General features: G+C 38.5%; 2 protein-coding genes across 4 annotated transcripts in view; both read right to left on the bottom strand.

Moving 5' to 3' along the window:
• Nucleotides 1-344: 344 nt before the first annotated feature.
• On the bottom strand, nucleotides 345-1,336 carry LOC113051014 (fatty acid-binding protein, brain). The gene is made up of 4 exons (XM_026214591.1): nucleotides 1,169-1,336; nucleotides 824-996; nucleotides 607-708; nucleotides 345-517 (listed from the first exon to the last, which is right to left on the bottom strand). The coding sequence occupies exons 1-4, from the start codon at nucleotides 1,239-1,241 to the stop codon at nucleotides 467-469; spliced, it is 399 nt and encodes a 132-aa protein (XP_026070376.1). The 5' UTR covers nucleotides 1,242-1,336; the 3' UTR covers nucleotides 345-466.
• Nucleotides 1,337-1,876: 540 nt separating this feature from the next.
• Nucleotides 1,877-21,496, bottom strand: part of LOC113051013 (cAMP-dependent protein kinase inhibitor beta-like) — a 29,059-nt gene continuing 9,439 nt past the window's right edge. For all 3 annotated transcript variants that reach the window (XM_026214589.1, XM_026214588.1, XM_026214590.1), the window contains 2 exons: nucleotides 5,328-5,496; nucleotides 1,877-2,918 (listed from right to left, as the gene is read on the bottom strand). In XM_026214589.1, the coding sequence (XP_026070374.1) occupies nucleotides 2,833-2,918; nucleotides 5,328-5,472 (231 nt within the window). In that variant the 5' untranslated portion in view covers nucleotides 5,473-5,496 and the 3' untranslated portion in view covers nucleotides 1,877-2,832. The remainder of the gene's footprint in view (nucleotides 2,919-5,327; nucleotides 5,497-21,496) is intronic.

Below are 21,496 nucleotides of genomic sequence, written 5' to 3'. Positions count from 1 at the left end.
ACGATCTAAAGCCTATATAAGATATATATATATATATATATATATATATATATATATATATATATATATATATATATATATATATATATATATATATATATAATATGCAATAGCAGAAATTTAAATTAATAAATTGCGACAACTTTGCCTGAACCTGATATTTAGTAGCTACTTTACTTTGTTAATTCATGTAGGCTACATTAATCTAATAAATGAACACACAAGACATTATTTTTGTCTGGTTCTTTATTACAAATGAATCGTACAGACTTAAAAGTATTTAAAAAAATGGATCAAAAATATTTGTAGTAAATGCTTTAATATGCTATATTTGGAGGAATTAAGTGCAACGGTTTCTTTCTCCTTTTTTTTTTTTCTTTTTTTTTTTCATTCCGTAAAGCATCAGAGCACATGGTATATGTTACTGGTGACGGAGAAGGACAAATCCTCATAATACTCCCCAAACTTATGCTTTTTCATAGGTACGCACAGCCACCACGTCCCCAAAGGTGAGTTTCTATAATGCAATTGAAATCAACAGTTAATTAAATAGCCTGCTGCTGTTGAGTATATTGTCTTTAAAACAAACTGTACAAAGAGCCTTACCATCACCATCTTCCCGTCCTTGATCTCCCGGACAAAGGAGGTCTCTTTTCCATCCCACTTCTGCACATGAACAAGCTGGTCTCCATCTAGCACCACAGTCGACTGGTAAAAAGAACACATCACTGTGCATTCATCTCAGACAGAACACATCTGCTCTGTTAATATGCAGTGTTCCCAGTGGATTTGACTATGAAACATATTTTTCTTCTAAACCTACTTTACAGTGTCGGTCATCTACGGTGGTCTCGTCAAACTCCTCGCCCAGTTTGAATGAGATCTCGGTGTTCTTGAAAGTACTCTGTGTTTTTTGGACCACTTTGTCTCCCTCTTTCGAGATGATGAGGGTCGGCTTAGTCACATTTCCAACTTGTCTTGTTGCAAACCCAATCCCTTAGAAAAAATCACATGCACTTAAATCTTGTTTTGTTCAATAAAACCAGTGTTTAAATACACTTGAGATGTGTCTGTAATTACAATAATAATAAGTGGAAAATTAAAATAATCAGAAATAATGAACTGCATTAATAATTATAATTATCGATAATATTATGATACAACTTACCTAGAGCTTTCATATACTCATCAAAGTTCTCACTGCTGACCAGTTTCCATGTGCCACAGAAAGCATCAACCATTTTTAAAACTATGCTTTTCTGACCAATAAACAAATGCTAAACGTTATTTTAATGCTCTGTAGAAAACGTAGCAGCATTTTCTCTTTGCAGAGGATCTTAAATAGTTTTTTTCAACTCCATGACTATGGTCATACAGGAGTGGGAGGAGTCAGATTTCCCATTGGCTGCAAGTCAATTTTTTATTATTATTATTATTATTTTTTTTTTTTTTTTACAAACTCTATGAATAAATTTGCAGCCCTTTCTATTAAATGCTTTGTTTAGTTCAATTAACAGCAATATCAAATGTACATATTGCATGTTCATGGAACAAAACCCAGCATTTGATTAAATCTACAAAAAGCATAAATATCAGTATTCACCTAGACATTAACACACAAAATTTATAAACCATACAAATTAATTTTCTAGGTAAATAGTTCCATTTTATAATCCTACTTTGTTTATATATATATATATGTGTGTGTGTGTGTGTGTATGTATATATATATATATATATATATATATATATATATATATATATATATATATATAGTACCCTCGTATTATAAAACATACCTTTGGTGTCCTCTGCTGGTTACATAAATTACCACCACTGCACAAAAATTCAAACTACCAAAATTAAGCACAGGATTTATTATAATTTTTAAACATAGCATAATGGCATTTTATATGTAGCTAACCACAGACAAAATTACAAGATTTATGGCCAGGTAAATAGTAAAATAAAATAAAATGTAATTATCTAATGGAAACACAGTGAAAAGATGAAATAGAGGAAGAACAACATGTCCCCACAATCATATTTTTTTTACTGCAATCAACAACAGCAAAGAAATATCTGAGACAAGCACTTAAGATGACGTCCGAATGACATGACCACAGATGTTTGCAGCAATGAATCAGACAGCTAACAATCCACTCTGAGCTTACGCAGGGCAGCACTGACAGCAGTTACGCACAAAACAGAAGGCTTTTAAACAAAACTAGCAAATATAATGTACAATTCTGTATTTACAAGAAGAAAATATCGTTTCATGTTATTCAGCTCTGTTTCTTATCTTCTGGGTCAAATGTTAACAATACATATCTTTACAATACAAAACACAGATGATGTGGTGTTGTACAAGGACAGACAAATATTGTAAGATAAAAAACTTTACTTACATCGCCAAATGGAATGTATTTACTTTTTTTTGTGCAAAAAGAGACATTTTGCCACTACATGTCAACATTCAGAGAAGAATGCTATTATGGAAAGTCTTAAAATGAAACAAAATATCCCTTTTTAAAATGAGAAAGCAAGTCACATCTGTTTTCATAAGACACATAAATCAGCCAGTCGTTTGGGAAAATCATGACAGTGGGTCTTTGGGGAAAAAAGTCATCGATGTATGAAATGAACAAATGTTGATATTTGAAAAACACTTTTCATTTTAATAGCAATGAGCTGTTTTGCGCTGGCCCACATCTGAATGCCAATCAAAGGTGGTCTTGATGTTGCATAGCACAGAGTAACAGTTGTTTGGTCAATGGGACAAGAGGTCGTGAGTCTCTCATGAGGTCAGATCACTGCGGCGCTGGAGTAGAGTTATGAGCCCTCTGTCTTTGCCTCCTCTGTGGTTTCTTTAGGTGGGTCAGACGAGGATGAGCTCTCTCCGCCCTGTTCGCCATCATCTGCGTTGAGGCCAAAAATACTCATTAAATGCAATATTCTATGTGGATTTGTTCTTTAAGCAGACATGCTTATCCAAAGCAATTCAACTACAAGCAAATAATCTAGTTTTCATTGATAGTGTTCCCTGTAGCTCTCAAATCTCATTTTTCACTGTTTTCTTTGTCAGTTGACACGCCAGGACCAATGGCACTTGGCATTAGTATAGTCAAACCTGTTGTGATCTAATAGCACCATTTTTTGAAAATGAAATCTGAATGCTCTAACTGAGAAGAAAGATGAAAATTGTAGTCTTTTTCAGACACAAATCTACCATACTGCTTTAGAAGATTTGGAATATAGTGTACAAGTTGTGTAAACCAGGGGGTTTTAAAACTTTTTTTATGACTATATTCAATTCAATTCAATTCAAGTTTATTTGTATAGCGCTTTTCACAATACAAATCGTTACAAAGCAACTTTACAGAAAATTATGTTTCTACAATATTTAGTAGTAGCTTGTAAGTAATGACTGTCAGTTTGTGCACGTATAACAGGATTTAAAAAAAAAAAAACACTATAGAATATCAAGTGTCTATTATTGGTTCTGTATTTTTTCTAGCCACCATAAAAGTACTTTTAGATACAATTTTAGGTATGAATGTGAAGAGAAACAGAAAACATTATACATAAATACTACTATATATATATATATATATATATATATATATATCTATATATATATATATATTTACATACATACACAGTCCAAGAAAAACCCTGGTATAAACAACTTTTATGATAGTTTTACGATGAGAAGAAGACTTCACCCTTTGAACTTGGATAAAAATCTCATTGATCTGTTCTTTGAACTAAAAGACAATTCAATTTTGTATGACAGTTATAAAAAATGTCCACTAGATGGCAGAAGAGGTAGTTCATTATTCATCAGGACCCAGTTACAGAACACTGTTATCGTGCCAAAGAAAGTTATATAGGTTTGGAACGACAAGAGGGTGATTAAATGATGACATGATTTTCAGGTTTGGGGACACTATCTCAGAGACAGTATTCTGTTTATTATTTAAAACAGGATAAATAATGCATGATGTGGAATACACTGCTGAGAATCTCCAGCGTCATCACAAACTGCTCATGGAACATCATTTGCAGGGATCACATGTGATGCCTTTGAGGCTTATGTGCAACACAGAGCAGATCAAAAGTGTTTGTCTGCAGGCAGTTATTGATGCACAGGAAGGTTCAGTCATGATCTAATCCTCAAAGAAGGACTTTATCAGAAGTGTGTGCATTTAATCAAGGTCATTGCCTTGAGGGTTATATCACTAATGTCATTCTTTTTGAATGTTTTCCTATTATATAAATTGCACTGGACATGTATCAAAATTCTACCACAGGAACCATCACTAAGGACTTTCTGACAGCATCCAGTGGCAGTCTAAAAGTTAGACTTACAGCCGACCCCCTGATGACATCATACAAAAGCACTTAAGCATTGAGAAAAGTTATATTTGATGACAAGAGTGTTCTTTTCTCAGTAGAAAAAAAGAGGTGCTTTTGTCAATCACAGCTTAGTCTCGCAGACTCTGCAAACATCATGGTCCATTTTAGACATCAGGGATACACTGCATAGATTAAATTAACCTAGTTAACGTACTGAACTAGTTTCAAGCCCTGTTAATTGCATGATTCCCTTGCATATGTTTAATTACACTGCAGTATTTCATCCAGGTTATGTACTTATATGCATACTTTTAATTAAAATTTGTATTTTACTTTGCTCATTATGTATTGTTTATTTAGATTTTTGTTCATTATGTATTTCATATTATTTTGCTTATTGTGTATTGCTTATTATTGCTTTTTTTATTATTATTCATATTTTCTTTTTATTATGCAACTATATTATTATAGTAATGTATTATGTATTTACATTATACATTACTGTTCAAAGGTTTCAGTCCTTTATGCCTACCAAGGCTGCATTCATTTGAAAAAAAAAATTGCAGTAAAAGCATTATTATTGTAAAATATTATAATATAATTTGAACATAACCGCTGAATATAATTGTAATAATTTTTGTGGAAACTGTGATATATTTTGTGTGTGTGATACATTAATTCTTCAAAGACCAGCGTTTATTTGAAACAATAAACATTTGTAACATAATAAACGTCACTTTTGATCTTTTAATGCATCCTTGCTGAATAAAAGTATACATTTTTGCTGCTGATATCCAGTGGAAATCCAATCCTCATTAGCAAAGAGTGTTGTTTTCTTTACTTTTCATTCATTTGCACTATTTTCATCCCATATTTTGCCTAGTCATAATGTTGGCCTTGTAAGCGCATACTTTGATTATTGGAACTAATAAAATAGAGCCAGCTGAACAAAAGAAAGCATACAGTACCTCCTACTGAAAGCTCGGCTAGTTTATCAGGTAGGTCGGCAGCTCCAGGACCAGCTGTGGAACCTAGAATATCTGGCAATGCATTCCTCCGGCCAGTCCTGCCCGTGGCTGCAAAGTCAGAGACAACAGGTTCCACATCAGTCATCTCTGGTGGTCTTCATAGCATCATCTGAAACAAACCAAACAACATGCACTCGATCAAAGTTCTATATCGTATGATAAAATACTAGATTAGCAGAACTCAAAAAGTTATTCAATTAAAAAAAAAAAAAACTCCAAAAGATAGGGTTAGTTTTCAGTGCCAAACTTGTTGCTATGTTGCCAGGGTGCTGAGCTGTGGTTATTTACTTCTGAGTGCTTTTAATCCTGTTGCTATATGAACAAATTAATATCCATACTTAACTAAGCCATGTCAGTGTGAATTAATATCCATATTCAAGCCATGTCAGTGTGAATCAGCATCATTTTAGGCAACAACTAATAGAAACTGATGATAGCAGTCATCTATCCATGTTAATCAGTCAACAGTACGAAAGCAGGAACAGCGTCAAAACAAATAGAGATTTTTCTCTACTGCATCTCTAATGAGACTGTCCTCTTCTGCAGGGAGTGACTGAACCGAGTCGCTGACTACTCCTTATCTCCTCACACACCACCCACCCGGCTTACCTTCAGCAGCGTGACTTTACCCCTTATCATTTACTTCAAGGCCTATAAGGGCATTGGCTTTCACATTTACCTTTCTCTACCTCATTCAGTTGACCATACTATGTAAGACGGGGTGGCTTTGAGGAATTTGGCCAGCGTCCCTTCTGGGATATACTCTGTGTCAAGGAAGATTACAAATAACATTCATTGTGCTGGCAGTAAAAGACAGAATTTCCGAACTGCTTGGCATTGCCTTCCATCTGCAGAAAGGCTTGATTGGCCTTTAGTTAAGTGATTCTTTAGTCTGAGTGTCATTGAATCATATGTGACTGTGCACATAGCCTGTGGGGAAAATTCACTACTGGAAAGGGCAGAAGCGAATGTGGGAACAGACTGACTGATAAATTGCATCATCAGCCCAACCAAAAGACCTTTTATTCTTTTTCTTTAAAACAGATAGCTTTGCACAGCAGATAAAATATATGGGTTACACTTTATTTTACTATTCCACTTTAGACATTCTACTAAATAGTAACTTTGTAACTACATGTCAACTACATATCAACTAAATCTCATTATTTGCAACTACATGTCTACTAACTCTCAGAGACTGTTATGGTAGGTTTAAGGTTAGTTGAATAAGTTGACAAAGAAAGTGTTATTTCACCACATTTAACAGTATTTTTCTCCTCTCCAAAGAAAATCCATATCCTGTCTGGCTAAAACCATTATTGCAAATTAGATGGCACCACTGTAGCTTAATCATAAAACATTCCAATCGATTTTCATCCCTGCTTCACCGGTGCTAAATTTAACAGAATCAAAACATCACTTTTGCTAACGAAAGCTATTTAGTTGGAATTAAGCTTACTTTTCTTGACGTATGGAATCTGGCCAACAGAGGACATGCATTGTATCCATATAAACTGAGTTTTCATAATATAGCAGCAGGCTAAAAAAGTATTTTGTTTTATTGTAAAGATGCAAAGATTTCTTTATATTCAGTGACTGACTGTCATGGCTACTCTTGCACCCTTAAAGTGTAATGCCAGTTCAAACTTCCATCAGAAGTGTATTTAAAATGCAACTTAAAAAAAAAAAAAAAAAACCTGAAAATTAATCAAAGATTTTCATATATTTAATATTATTACAGTATTTATTAATATTTTGAATAAGATTTTATTTTTAGATTTTCAGTTTTCATTATAGCTTTAGTAATTTTGTTATGTTTTTGTCATTTTAATTTTTCTTTTTTATATTTTATTTTGCTTGAATTTAATTTATTTCAGTTTTAATAATTCTAGTGCTTCAGAATAAATTAGTCAATTGTCAAAGCAACATTTCCAATTTTTTTATTTAAAATGTAAAATTTTCCATTTACTATTTAGATTTATTTTATTTCAGCTTTTTAATAGCTTTAGTTAATGATAACAACACTGAATTAAGCTGCACAATTATTTTAGGTATTTAAAAACAACAACAACTGTGTGGCAGAAATCACACTTTCATGTTTAAATTTGGTCAGTCGAACTGAACTAAGACTCATGTCGCTTTTTCCTGTAGGGAATAAAATGAATTATCAAAATGTCAAAGCTGTTCTTGCATGGTAATCACTCACAATCATGTTCTGCTGTAATTTAGCTTGATGTATTATTAATAAAATTATGCATCAGGTCAGGATTGGAATCTGGGGCATCTTGGACATTAAATGAAAACCTCTAGATAAATGCATTACACACTTCTGCACAGAAATCCTATGATGTTAAAAATAGTTTTCTCCTTTAGTCATGTCTTGGCTTGCCAAGGACACCATGTGTGCTAGGACTCCACTGGTGCCCTCTCAAAAATGAATATGTGCATGACGCCTCTGCATGCAGCCATCATAAATCAATTAAACATCAGTCAAAATGTATCTTTTCAGCTTATTCATATTTTCATCTGTGCTTTCTTATTCCAGCTCCTTAAACAGGTGTTGACAACTAGACTAATGTCTATTTCTTATGTTCCTCTTACAATCAGCAATCCGATTAAAATCTTACAACAAGTACGACTTATGAAATTGTAAATGAATGGCTCCTATGCTTTCGGATCAGTAAGCCTTGGCTGGAGGTCTAGTAATGAAGAAAATTGTTGCTTGGAAATGTTACAGACTTGAATGGCTTCAGTGCAAATTTTGGACGGCTCTTGATGCAGAGAGATATGTGGGACACCAAATCATCTGAGACAACTGCTGCCACTGCAGCATTTACCTAAGTGTATTTACCTAAGAAAGTTCTGTAACACAAAGTAACTACATGGGGTAGGGTGAGGTTTAGGGGTAGGTTCAGGGTTAGTACCTAGTTATAACATAGTTATTGTAATTACTATAATAAGTACATAGTATGTACATGAGGAACAGGACTGTTAAATAAAGTGCTACCCACATTTTAGTAAGAAAAATAAATGTAAAAATACATCTTAATTAATTTATGTTGTGTTAGGGATGTTCAAATATTTCTTACTGAAAAACAACGCAAAAATAAGAAATGTTGGGGGGGGGGGGACTATAAATCTATATGTACAGTAAAACAACAAGAAGAAAAACATCTTTGTGATATAAAAATATAATTTTATTTAAAAATAAGAAATGTTATTCCAAGGAAGATTAAGAACAAAATGTATATTTTAGCTGATGTCACTACAAAATAAACTTATATGTAAAACAAGAAGAAATAAAAAACTACTTAAAATGTATGAAACTATATAACTATATAAAAATTATTGGTGTAAGGAAAAAAATATACTTTTTTTCATTCCAATCAGTCTGTACATGTAAAATCAAATATTATGAATTTAAAAAAAAAAATTCCCTGTGTCTGTACCTTGGATTTTTAGTTTGTAGTTTTGTGTATTATTGTTGCCTTGTTCCCCTCTTACTTCCCTGCTGCTCTATTCCCTTGTTTGTTGCCATGGACACTCATAGTACCACTCACATCTCCTTGTTGGTTACTACCTTACTCATTAGTTCATTGGTTCAGCTTACAGTAAAGCCCTAGTGTTTCCCTTTCGTCTGTATGCTTTTTAATAGGGAGTGTTCATGAAATGGTGCTGCGATTGAGATATTGACCCAGTGAGCTGTCCCATGTTGGATGTTCTGCGTTTTCTGCAGCAAAAATTGAAAAGCTCCAATCAACAAAAAATCTGCCTGGAGGAGGACATGTATCAGAAAATATGAGAAGTACGAGAAGGAGGGTCAAGGATCACAGCTGGAGAACTGCAGAAAAGGGGTGAGTTTGGAAGTCAGAAAAAAAAAATTGCACAGCACCTACATCACCACATGTTGTCTTGGAGGGCTTCAAGAAAAGAAAATCACCAAAAAAAAAACAATCTCCAGCATATTCAGTTGTAAGACACGACTGAACCTTCAAACAGGACTGGCTTCTATGGTCAGATGTAACTAAGTATATTACTAAAATAGTAGTACTTCAATCAGTCCCGGGATCAGACGGCACTAAAATCAATGCATACTGTGACTTATAATGACACTAGTACAAAGGCTCCTCGTGTATAAGTAAGCTCTGTGAAACAGGCAAAACAGGTCCATTGTCTTTTGTCAATATAATTAAGCACTGCACACACAGAAATCACATTTAAAGCAGCTTTCTGTGAATACACATACCAACCTGATCCTGTTGCAAAATATGCAAAGGAATTTCACATATCGCATGGATTCCTATTGAAATTACTAGATTTCCCCTGTGAAAATTTGCTGAACAAAAGTAAATGTGAGTGTACTTTATACACTATAATATTATGTTTATGTGGATATCGCTTTTTCAACTAAAGCAGGTCAATAATAGCTAACATTTGAACTAAACGAATCAGTTCTGCAGCCAAACCTTTATTCTGAATCTTCTACACCACAACAAAAAGGCAAAATGCAAGATATCTTTCACTCAGCAGCTGCTCTGCTTCGGGACAATTCTCTCGGCTGGGAAGAGCTCTGCCACCTGAGACAGACAACTTAGCAACCCGCACCAGAATGAGCAACAAGGCAGGCAGCTTACTCTGCGACGCTGAACCCCCTTGTGAACCCCACACAACAGAGATTTGCGGCAAAAGCAGCACAGCTGCTACCACGCACACCTGTGCCCATGTCGCTATAGGCATTTACCATGTTTACCAGTAGCAGTATAGTCCCACAGACCTATCTGTGTCTAGTCAAAAAGTCCAAAACAATCTGTTTAGTCAGGTACTGTAATAAATATTAGGGCTGGTAATTTAACGCGTTAATTAGATTAATTCTGGAAAAAAAATAACGTGTTAGTTGACTAATGACTAATATGAGGCAGGGAAACAATTTATTGCATGATGAAGCATAGGGATTAGGGAATATCCCTAAAATTCAAGATATGGGGAAAATCGCCTGTTTTTAGATTGTGTCTCATATTTACATCACATAGGGCATTTCATTTCTTAATCCATGTTTTGGACAAATTGGGTGAACCATTTGGCACATTAAACCATTGGCCATAGTTGCATTGGCTTTGAAGTAGGGCTGGGACAATGCGTCGAGGTCATCGATGACGTCGACGCAAAAAATACGTAGATGCATTATGTGCGCTGAATATACGCGATGGCTGGATCAACATTCTGTCCAATGTTACATAACCAATCCAGGGGTTTTTCTGCATTGATCTTTTTTTTTGGCGGCTGTCAAAGCCTTATTTGATCGGTGAGTGATGTCTGACAGGGCGTGTACGAGAGAGAGTCCCGGCACCATAGAAAAAGGGCGGAACGCCAAAGTTTCACGTGGAGCATTCGGAGATTTTTTTTCTCCATGACGAGCTGCTGGCTCCCACTGTTAATTATTTTATTTTATTTTTTTTGGGGAAAAGCACTCTCTGTATTATCTTAAAGCCCTCAATTTTACATTGGTTACTGTACAATTTTACATTGGTTACAATTGCTCTAAACAAGTATTTTGGGTGACTTTTTTTATTGAATGCTAGACATCAAGTTTTTGTTATTTTCATCTGAAAGAAGAACTTTTTTTCAGTAAGCTAGGCCCTATGTGTTCAGTAAGCTTGTTTCAATAAGCTATGTGTTTTCAAGGCTTCAAGGTTTTATTAGCTTCAACTCTATACAAGTGCAAAGTAATGCATTCTTAGTCAGTCTTTTATTTTGTAATTTTAAGAGTAATAAATATATATTGCAATGTTAAGGAACTCATGTTTTTTTAGATATGTAAATCAACATGTATAATTTGTTAGTAGTCAATTAATGGGGAGATAATCGAAATCGAATCGGTCTGAAAAATTAATCGTTAGATTAATCGATGCATCGGAAAAAATAATCGCTAGATAAAAAATTATCGTTTATCCCAGCCCTACTTTAAAGTGACATTGCACTCCACAAACCGATGGGTGCATGACATCAAAGTACCACGAGAGCGATTCAAAGGAGTCGTCTGCTCTCTAAACTCTTGACCATGTCACACACCGATCGGTCTGATGGTAATGATACGCTTCAAGTCCAACAAGCCTAATGATTCAATGAACCATTCATAAAGAACAATTTACTTCACTCCTAAATGAATCAGCCATTTGAACGAATCAAATGAATGAATAAATCACTTAATCATTAAGACATTTACCACCACCTACTGGCAGTATTAGTTTATTATTAAGAGTACCATTTCATTAAAGAAAAAATTTCACATTTTCATAGTAATAATAATAAATTTAAGAAAACAAATTATTATGGTTATAGTTCACCCAACCAAAAATGACAATTCTGTCAAAATTCACTGACATGGTCAGAGTAATTTCTCCAAATTTGATGTGCGATTAATTAGATTAATCACCACATCATGTAATTAATTAAATTAAAAAATGTTAATCGTTTACCAGCCCTAATAAACATATATGTATGTGTATGTATATATATATATATATGTATATGTATGTATATATATGTATATGTATGTATATATTATATATATATATATATATATATATATATATATAAACCATAGCAGCTTGCAAAAATGATTGTATTCAGCATGTACACAAATGTGAAAAAACATGTACAAAAATGAGGTAAATATATACAGGCATTACTTTTAATATCAGAACAAACAAGGTTAATCCAGTCTTAATCCATGAGCAGCCCAGTAACAAGCTTTAAAATATATCCCTGACAGAAGGGCAGCATTTTATTTTTATTTTTTCATTTCATACTTTCCTTTCTGCACACTTACAGATAATTTTCTATCTTCAATATTTAACCAATGCACTGCAAAAAGCATGAATGAAACGTGACTGAAATAAAAAAGCAAAAATGTCAAGTTAAATTTCCTTGTGTTACAAGGCCTATTTTAAGCATGTAATTATATGGATAAGGTGGGCTGTTTGTAAAAACACAAACATGAAGAACTATACATAATGAGACAAAATGTGGTTATGATCTTTTACAGAAATAGCTTACTTATAAATAAAACATGTCATTCTAAATCATAATTACTTTCTCTCTTCTGTGGAACTTGAAAGGTGAATTTTGTGGATTGCTTGTGGATTATTCTGATGTTTTTATCAGTTGTTTGTACTCTCATTCTGACGGCACCCATTCAGCGCAGAGGATCCATTAGTGAGCAAATGAGTGTTACCCAATTTGGCCAAATCCGTTCCAATGAAGAAACAAACTTTTGATATATTGGATGGCCTCGGCTGAATATATTTTCAGCAAATTTTCATTTTTGGATGAACATTCTCCTTTAATTTGGTGTGAATGATGCTTTAATCAGTCAGACCCTTTATTCAAGCATGAGTAGATCATAGCATTTATCATAAATCAAGAGCACTCAATTCCTAGATAAGTATTGAACATCTTTCTTTGCCAAATGAAGCACAACTTTAATACTACAATTGCTCAGCAAAAGACAATTATGAATATAAATCAATAATTAAAATTAAACATACTATCACTTAAGCCAGCTATTGAACATAAGCAAAACACAGAAAAAAAGCACACAAACAAAAGTCTTTTATTTATTGGACCACATACCCAGGGCCCCTCTTGGCTTTTGTCCAGGCATACAGAATACGTGTGGGAAAATAAAGCTGGATTTTCCGAATAATCTCTGCTCTGAAGACCAAGGACAAGAGCTTCCCCTCAGCTTCTATATTTGGCCTTGCTGGTCTGCAACAAGACAACCCAACCTTGTAGAGCATGACTTGACAAGAAGCAAAAGTATCTCTCTGTGCCACTGTCGCAGTGACGGCAGTGGAAAATAAATAGCTTGTGTGTGATTGGTCGCACTTAGTTATGTAATGAAAGCATTGCTTTTGACGGCTCATGAGGACTGAACAAAACTCAGTAATGCTTGTTATGTCTCCCAGCACCTAACATCCAAAGGTCTTTTCTGTTTACACACTCCTTTATTCAGCCTGGCTAATGATGCTAATGGCACAGTATCTTCCAATCAATACGAGTGTGAACAATGTCGCAGATGACCTACAACAGCATGGTGTAGTGCGATAAGCCGGTGAGAAAGCAGATGTCTAATTTAAGGGTGCTGCATTGTGCTGTGTTTATTTTCATGCATTTCTCCTCTCTGAGATTTGGTAAGGTCAATATGCGGAAGGACAGCTGGCATTTTATCAAGCACAATGACCTGAGGCTGACACTATAACGTAAAGGTGTTGACTTGCTGGATTTGGGAGGACTGTTAACATTTGCATGAGGAACACAAATGCATCACTCATAAAGTCATAAAGTTGTAACAATCTTTGGGGAAATGTAATGCATTAAAAAAAACTTACAGTGGTATCTTGTGTTCTTCACAAGGAACATTTAGATTTATGTACTTGAACTTCATATACAATTTCCATCCAGTTGGAATACTTGGTTTTAACATAAACTGTTTTTATCTTTTTATAAATTTGTGATACTTTCATATTGTTGTTTGTTTTATACTTATATTGTATTTTTTTATTTATTTATTTGTGTGCATCACTTTGGTCAACTATGCCTTTAAATGTGTTATATAAATCAATAAAACATCTCGGTTACGTATGTAACCCTCATTCCCTGAAGGAGGGAATGGAGACGTCACATCGGTGACCGACGAATTGGAATCTCACTTAGAGAGACCAATCTACTTCTAGTATAAACTAAACGAGCCAATGCACACTGGCATGTGATTATTGCATCCAGCCCCAGCTGATCACAGCAGGAGTATAAGTAGGCAGCAGGTGCAGTGCATACCAGGTTTTCAAAATTATGAAATTAAATTAATCAAATAAATAAATAAACAAAATAAATAAATAAGTAAAACTTACTAACCCCATTCTTTTAAAAAGCAGTCTATGTAATGTTTTGATAAAAGAAAAAAAGGGGTAACTGTGTCCATGGTTTCAGGTCAGATTACCTGATGAACCTTAGCCAATATAAACTTATTTTTGTGCCTCTCTTATCACAGGGCCCAGGATGGGGTTTGTGGTTGTCCTATTCCTGATGAAAGTCATGCAACATCCTACACACACTCCTGGACTTCACTAGAGCTGGAGGGAATGATGGTATGTGAAGTGTAGTGAACTGAAGTGAATTGAAGTGAAGTGACGTGTGACCGAGTATGGTGACCCATACTCGGAATTTGTGCTCTGCATTTAACCCATCAAAGTGCACACACACTGTGAACACACGCCCGGAGCAGTTGGCAGCCATATTGCTGCGGCACCCAGGAGCAGTTTTGGGTTCAGTGCCTTGCTCAAGGGTCAAGGTATATATATTTAATAAGACTTTTATTCGCCAATGATGACTGATCATAAGTGGTAGTAAAAACTTGTTTCTTTGATGAAAAAAATAAAATAATAATAATATATATAGTTTCTCCTAAATAATATATATATATAGGGGTGTAACAGTACGTGTATTCGTACCGGACCGTTTAGGTACAGGGCTTTCGGTACGGTGCACGTGTGTACCGAATGACTGAATGCAATATTTTGATTGCAGAACATAGGTACATTTTCGTGTTTCCAAATGTGGCGGAAGTCTCCGCGTTCAGCGCAAATCCCGCCCTGCAGCTGATTCTAAGGCCGGTGACACACTGGATGCGTGGCGTGAGCGTGGCGTTTCTGCTGCGTGTCAGTTGCGTGATGGCTGCTTCGTGATGATGTCTTTTTCCAGAATCGTGCCTGACGCGGTGCTGACGCGCTGTTGCTACTGTAGGTAACATAGAGGGAGACAGACCAGGATCTTGTCTTCATGACAACAATATCTATACTTCATGTTGAGCATAAATATAAAGCCTACTGATAAAGGACACAGTTAAAAGTATTGACGGCAAAATAGACTATGTTTGACAGGTGAAATATGCCAGTGTGCCAACGTCCTAAGGTTTTCAAAAGGCATCATGCGAGTGTGAACATCACTACAACTAGGAAAAAAATGATTGTAATTCAAACTCAGCTCCCGTCGGCATTTAAACAGACTTTACACTTTGGAAAAGTTATATATATATTTTTTAAATATGAGCAGCCCTCCAAGCTGGGATTGGTAATGCTGCCCTGTAATCATAGTTATTTATTTATATTTTTCATTATATTTTATTATATGATATTCATTTGAGACTGAGAGTATTTTATTTAGTGGAGAACTTTGCAGCAGTATTTTATTTATTATTCTTTTTTATTTTATATATATTTTATTAAAAAGTATTAAAAAAAATTGTAAACAAATTGTTAAAAAAAAGTTTATAGTAATAAACAACCTGTAGTTTAATGTTTGCATTTCTTTCCCTTACTGTACCGAAAATGAACTGAACCGTGACTTTAAAACCGAGGTTCGTACCGACCGTGATTTTTTGCTTACCGTTACACCCCTAATACATATATATTTATATTAAGGAGAAACAATGTTAATGATTGTCAGAAATGAAAATATACTAAAATAAACAACATATATTTAAATTGTAATAATAAAACACACCAGCAAAATTAACTATTTTTCTATATAATATTTTCATAAATGACTCATACCATCACAAAAGCTTGGTCATACCGCCCACCCTTAGTCTTCTTCTTACTGTATGATGATATGTGACCGCAACATAAATGGCTAGCTCTTTGAATTTTGAGGAGGTGTAGGTTGAGACCTCATAACCTCATGGGGGTATACATAATAACTCCAGCTGAACATACTGTACCTTCACTTGTCATTCCCATAGCTGTCATACATCTGTGAAAATGCCAACACTGTGTGCAAATAACATTTTTAAAATCACATGATGTAATACTTGTTTGCTGACAGTGTTGTCAAAATATTGTTTCTCAGGATATTCTAAATAAACCTGAAAGCACAAAAACTATTTCCTCTATTTGAATTGTTTTGTGTTAGGGTATCTTTTTGATTGATTCTAAGTGAATACCACGATCACACTGTTTTGACACTGCTCTGTTGTGCAGTTTCAGTAACAGATATGATAAAGCTTCTGACAGCAATGACAGGGGTGCAGATTGTGAGCCATTAAAGCTAGTCTTTCCCAGGTCAGAAGACATCAGCTCTGTTCCAAAATCTGAGAGCTGCCATGCTGTCTACTGCCAATAAGCGGCTACACTTTTTCAAGCAGTATCCTAACCAGCTGCTCCAATGCCGCCATATAGAATTTTGATACAGCAACATAATGTTACTGTATCTTTTTTTAACAGACTTTGTAGCGTAAGCATGCCTAAAATGTCTTAAAATGTTGTCTAGATAGGCAGTTCATTAGGTTTTAGAACAGAACTATTGTGAGGCTGCCTATGGACTGATATCTTCGATCTTTAGACATACAAGGGTATTGACCATAAAAAAATACATGATTCACACACTGTGAAATAGCTCAGGTTTTTGGAGCTGCTGGTTGTCATGACTAATTAAAATGTTGGATTTTACACTGAATATCTGAATATTTATAAAAAACCTGAGATTCACCAATTAACACCAATTAAATCATCATATACAACAGCAGGACATTTTAAAGGCCACATCTTTTTTAACAGAATTATAAGCGCATCTAAAAAAAGGTTGCTTATCTGGACACCTCTTTCTCCATGTATCCTAATATTTGGCCGGGGAGAAGCTTTAGTTAGGGTTAGGGTTAGGGTTAGGATGAATGATTAACCTTCTTCCACTATTATATGTATTTGATATTCCAAGGTATTTCAAAGAATACCATGGTCTAACCAGGGTACATGTCCAAAAGTGCAGGGTGATGCCATGGTGATACTTAATGCTTCACGAGATTTCATTAATTGTGTTTTTTTTTTTTATTATTATTACTGGAAAACATCTTGCAATACAAAGACACTTGGTTCTTTTTAATTATTTTTGGATCGATTCTTTCTGGAAGTTACTCCGACATATGGTAGATATATCACCAATCATATCACCGAAGCTGAGTTATAAAAATTTGCATGTATACAAATCTACAACAATCCAGTAAGAGTGATAAACAAAGAGACTTGAGTTATGTCATGGGCATAAAGAAAGAATGATTTATTCACTTAAAGGATTTGTTCTAATATCCCAGTTAATTCACTAACAAAACCCCACAACTAGCAATGCTGGAAACCAGCTGTACACTAGTCTGGCTGGTCAGCTAAACTAGCTAGGACTGGTTTAAGATTGCATTTTCAGCAGGGTTACTCAAAGCAAACTTTTTTACAGAAGAGGATTTAATGGCATTATTGCTCAAAGAAACTACCACCACACTACAACTATCAAACAGCTCCAGCTGTGTCAGATGGCATGGCTCTGAGCCTTCCCCCGTCACACATTTGTCTATCTGCCAGCCTATATTCCACCTCAGACCTTTGAAAATGATGTTTTGACTGCTGCACCTCTAAATCTCAAATGCATCCAAATTCCCATTCAGAATCTAAATCAAGACTGGTCACTCGTTTGAACATTCCAACACCTTCACCGACACATCTGTGAATGGTGAACAAAGCTAATTAGCGATGCATTACAGCAACGTCCCCAGCCATATCAATAGACATCAAAGCTGTTTACTGTGTCACATCACATGTACAGCCAAAAATAACATGAGCCAAATCACATCCGATCATACCCAGAGGATCAGATACAACCTTAGCAGCAGCAAATTGAAGATGAACGTCTCGGTTACGTACGTAACCCTCGTTCCCTGATGGAGGGAACGGAGACGTTATGTCGACCGACAAATGGGGTCTCACTTGGGAGGCCAATCATCTCTGATTTTAAGAGAAAACGCCAATGAAATTGGCAAGTGGATTAACACACCTGAGCCACTCCCCGTGCCAGCGGGTATAAATAGGGCGACAGGTGCATCCACTCATTAGGTTTTACGCTGAGGAGCCGAGAACGTGTCCCGGCAACAGCGAATGGTTCAAGGTTGTGGCATGGGGACATAACGTCTCCGTTCCCTCCATCAGGGAACGAGGGTTACGTACGTAACCGAGACGTTCCCTATCTGTCGGTCACTACGAGTTATGTCGACCGACAAATGGGGTCCTATGGAAAACGCCATAACCTGAACCTCGTCACAACCCTGAGGCGCTGCAATTGTTGACAAGCCTTGGCGTGCCACAAAAGCTACGCTTAAGGTCGTAACCTTCCCAAAGCCCCAGCGCAAATTCACTGACCTTGGTACCGAAGGGGCCAAAGGGTGAGTACATCGCTGCTGGAGAAGGCCATGCTGCTGTTCCGCCCACATAAAGTAAATGGAAGGGATTTCAACCTTCAGTGAAAGATTGCTTCAAATCTTCCCTATTTGTTCCTTCAGCTGGCAAGACAATGGGGAAGCGAGCCTTTAGGAAAGGTCGCTACGGAGACCACATCCTACCCGTAGGGAGGTGACATGTGGATATACCGATATGGACTGACCCAGGGGGCAGTACTACATATGGAAAGGGTCTCTGAGGCAGGTCCTACCTTGGAGTAGGGATGGAACGGCTGCCAGAAGAGACTGACAGAACGGTCTGTCAAGGGAAGACACGGGTTTGCCAAGAGGGAAACCTTACCGTGGAAGAATACACATATGGGATTACCCGTAGGGAACCCAGCCATATGGACACCTAGCCCAGTACAGGGGCTGACCGAACTCCGGGCATGCTAACGCCAGTACTGGGCCTGGCGACAGACTGCTCCGCCAAGTCTGACACCGAGGGTGCTGGAGGATGCTCGACCAGGGTACGCCAACCGGGGAACTCTACTGGGAGAAGAAGGCGCTCACATCCCCGTGTTAGGGGGAATGGCGCAGCAAGCGAGACACCCAGCCAGCCCTTCCCGCCAATTACCTGTTACCCAACACACGGGAGGAAACTGGCTCTACACGGAGGTTGTAAAACCTCGCAAAGGTGTTAGGTGTCGCCCAGCCCGCAGCTCGACAAATGTCTGCCAGAGAGGCGCCGTGCGCCAACGCATAGGAGGAGGCCACACTCTGTGTGGAGTGGGCCCTCGCCCCCAGGGGGCACGGCTCGCCTTGGGAATGGTAAGCCAAGGCGATGGCGACCACTATCCAGTGGGCCAACCTCTGCTTAGAGACAGCCTTCCCCTTCTGCTGGCCTCCAAAGCAGACCAGGAGCTGCTCAGAGCTTCTGAAGCTCTGGGTGCGGTCCACGTATATGCGAAGCGCTCTTACGGGACACAGCAACGACAAGGCTGGATCTGCCTCCTCCAGGGGCAGCGCTTGCAGGTTCACCACCTGGTCTCGGAAGGGAGTGGTGGGAACCTTGGGCACGTATCCAGGCCGGGGTCTCAGGACAACGTGAGAGTAGGCCGGCCCGAACACAAGGCACTCTTCACTTACCGAAAATGCTTGGAGGTCCCCGACCCTCTTGATGGAAGTGAGCGCGATCAGGAGCGCTGTCTTGAGAGACAGGAACTTCAGCTCAACCGAATCCAGCGGCTCAAAGGGACCCCTCTGAAGTCCCGCCAGGGCAATAGAGAGGTCCCAGGAGGGAATCAGGGGTGTCCTAGGAGGATGTAACCTTCTGGCACCCCTCAGGAACCTAACGATCAGGTCATGCCTCCCCAGGGACCGGCCGTCCACTGCATCGTGATGTGCTGCAATGGCAGCCACATACACCTTCAGGGTGGAGGGTGACAGCCCACGCTCCAGCGTACCTTGCAGGAAAGAAAGCATGACTCTGACCGGGCATCTCCGGGGGTCTTCCCGGTGAGAAGAACACCAATTCGTGAACAGACTCCACTTCAGAGCATAGGCCTGCCTCGTAGAAGGGGCTCTAGCCTGAGTGATAGTGTCTACCACCGCTGGGGGCAGATCACTTAGGTCTGCCGCGTCCCGTCTAGAAGCCACACATGGAGGTTCCAGAGATCTGGGCGCGGGTGCCAAATGGTGCCAGGCCCCTGAGAGAGAAGGTCTCTCCTCCGGGGGATGCGCCAGGGAGGGGCTGTCACGAGGAGCATGAGTTCCGAAAACCAGGTCCGGGTGGGCCAGTAAGGCGCAACCAACAGGACCTGTTCCTCGTCCTCCCTGACCTTGCACAGTGTCTGTGCGAGCAGGCTCACTGGGGGAACGCATACTTGCGTAAAGCCAGAGGCCAGCTGTGTGCCAGTGCATCTGTGCCCAGGGGGGCCTGGGACAGGGAATAGTACAGCTGGCAGTGGGAGGACCCGTGGGAAGCAAACAGGTCTACCTGGGCTTCCCCGAATCGACTCCAGATCAGCTGGGCCGTCTGGGGATGGAGTCGCCATTCCCCGGGGAAAGTGAGCTGTCGTGAGAGCACGCTGGCTGCACGATTGAGCTCCCCCGGGATGTGGACAGCACGCAGCGACTTGAGCCACGTCTGACTCCAGAGGAGGAGATGACGGGCGAGTTGAGACATGCGACGTGATCGTAAACCGCCCTGTCGGTTGATGTACGAAACAGCCGCAGTGTTGTCCGTGCGGACCAACACGTGCTTGTCCAGCACTAGCGGACGAAACCGTCGCAAAGCTAGATGCACTGCCAGCAACTCCAGGCAGTTGATGTGCCACAGCAGTCGAGGTCCTGTCCAGGACCCTGAAGCTGCCTGCCCGTTGCATGTCGCGCCCCAGCCCGAGTTGGAGGCATCTGTTGTGACAACAACGTGCCGGGACACTTGTTCTAAGGGCACGCCGGCCCGTAGAAAAGCAAGGTCCGACCAAGGACTGAATAGGCGGCGACACATCAGTGTGATGGTGACACGATGTGTACCGCGGCGCCATGCCCATCTCGGGACTCGGGAGCGTAACTAGTGCTGAAGTGGTCTCATATGAAGCAACCCGAGCGGCGTGACTGCGGCTGCGGATGCCATATGCCCCAGGAGCCTCTGAAAGTGTTTCAGCGGTACCACTATCCTGCCTCTGAAGGAACTCAGGCAGTTCAGCACTGAGTGGGCACGCTCGCTGGTGAGACGTGCCATCATACTCACCGAGTCTAACTCCATACCGAGATAAGAGATTCTCTGCACAGGGGAGAGCTTGCTCTTCTCCCGGTTGACCTGAAGCCCCAACTGACTGAGGTGCCGAAGCAC

This window comes from Carassius auratus, chromosome 31 (genome assembly GCF_003368295.1).
Source record: "Carassius auratus strain Wakin chromosome 31, ASM336829v1, whole genome shotgun sequence".
NCBI classification, from domain to species: Eukaryota; Metazoa; Chordata; class Actinopteri; order Cypriniformes; family Cyprinidae; genus Carassius; species Carassius auratus.
Note: the sequence above shows the minus strand (reverse complement) of the source record. Positions and strands in the feature narration are given on the sequence as shown.

Excerpts from the sequence above, each read along its gene's own strand:
- LOC113051014 (XM_026214591.1), bottom strand. The coding sequence starts at position 1,241 with ATGGTTGATGCTTTCTGTGGCACATGGAAACTGGTCAGCAGTGAGAAC. Across the intron at positions 709-823 it reads TAGATGACCGACACTGTAAA|TCGACTGTGGTGCTAGATGG; the intron begins GTAGGTTTAGAA and ends TCTTTTTACCAG. Across the intron at positions 518-606 it reads AGGACGGGAAGATGGTGATG|AAACTCACCTTTGGGGACGT; the intron begins GTAAGGCTCTTT and ends ATTGCATTATAG.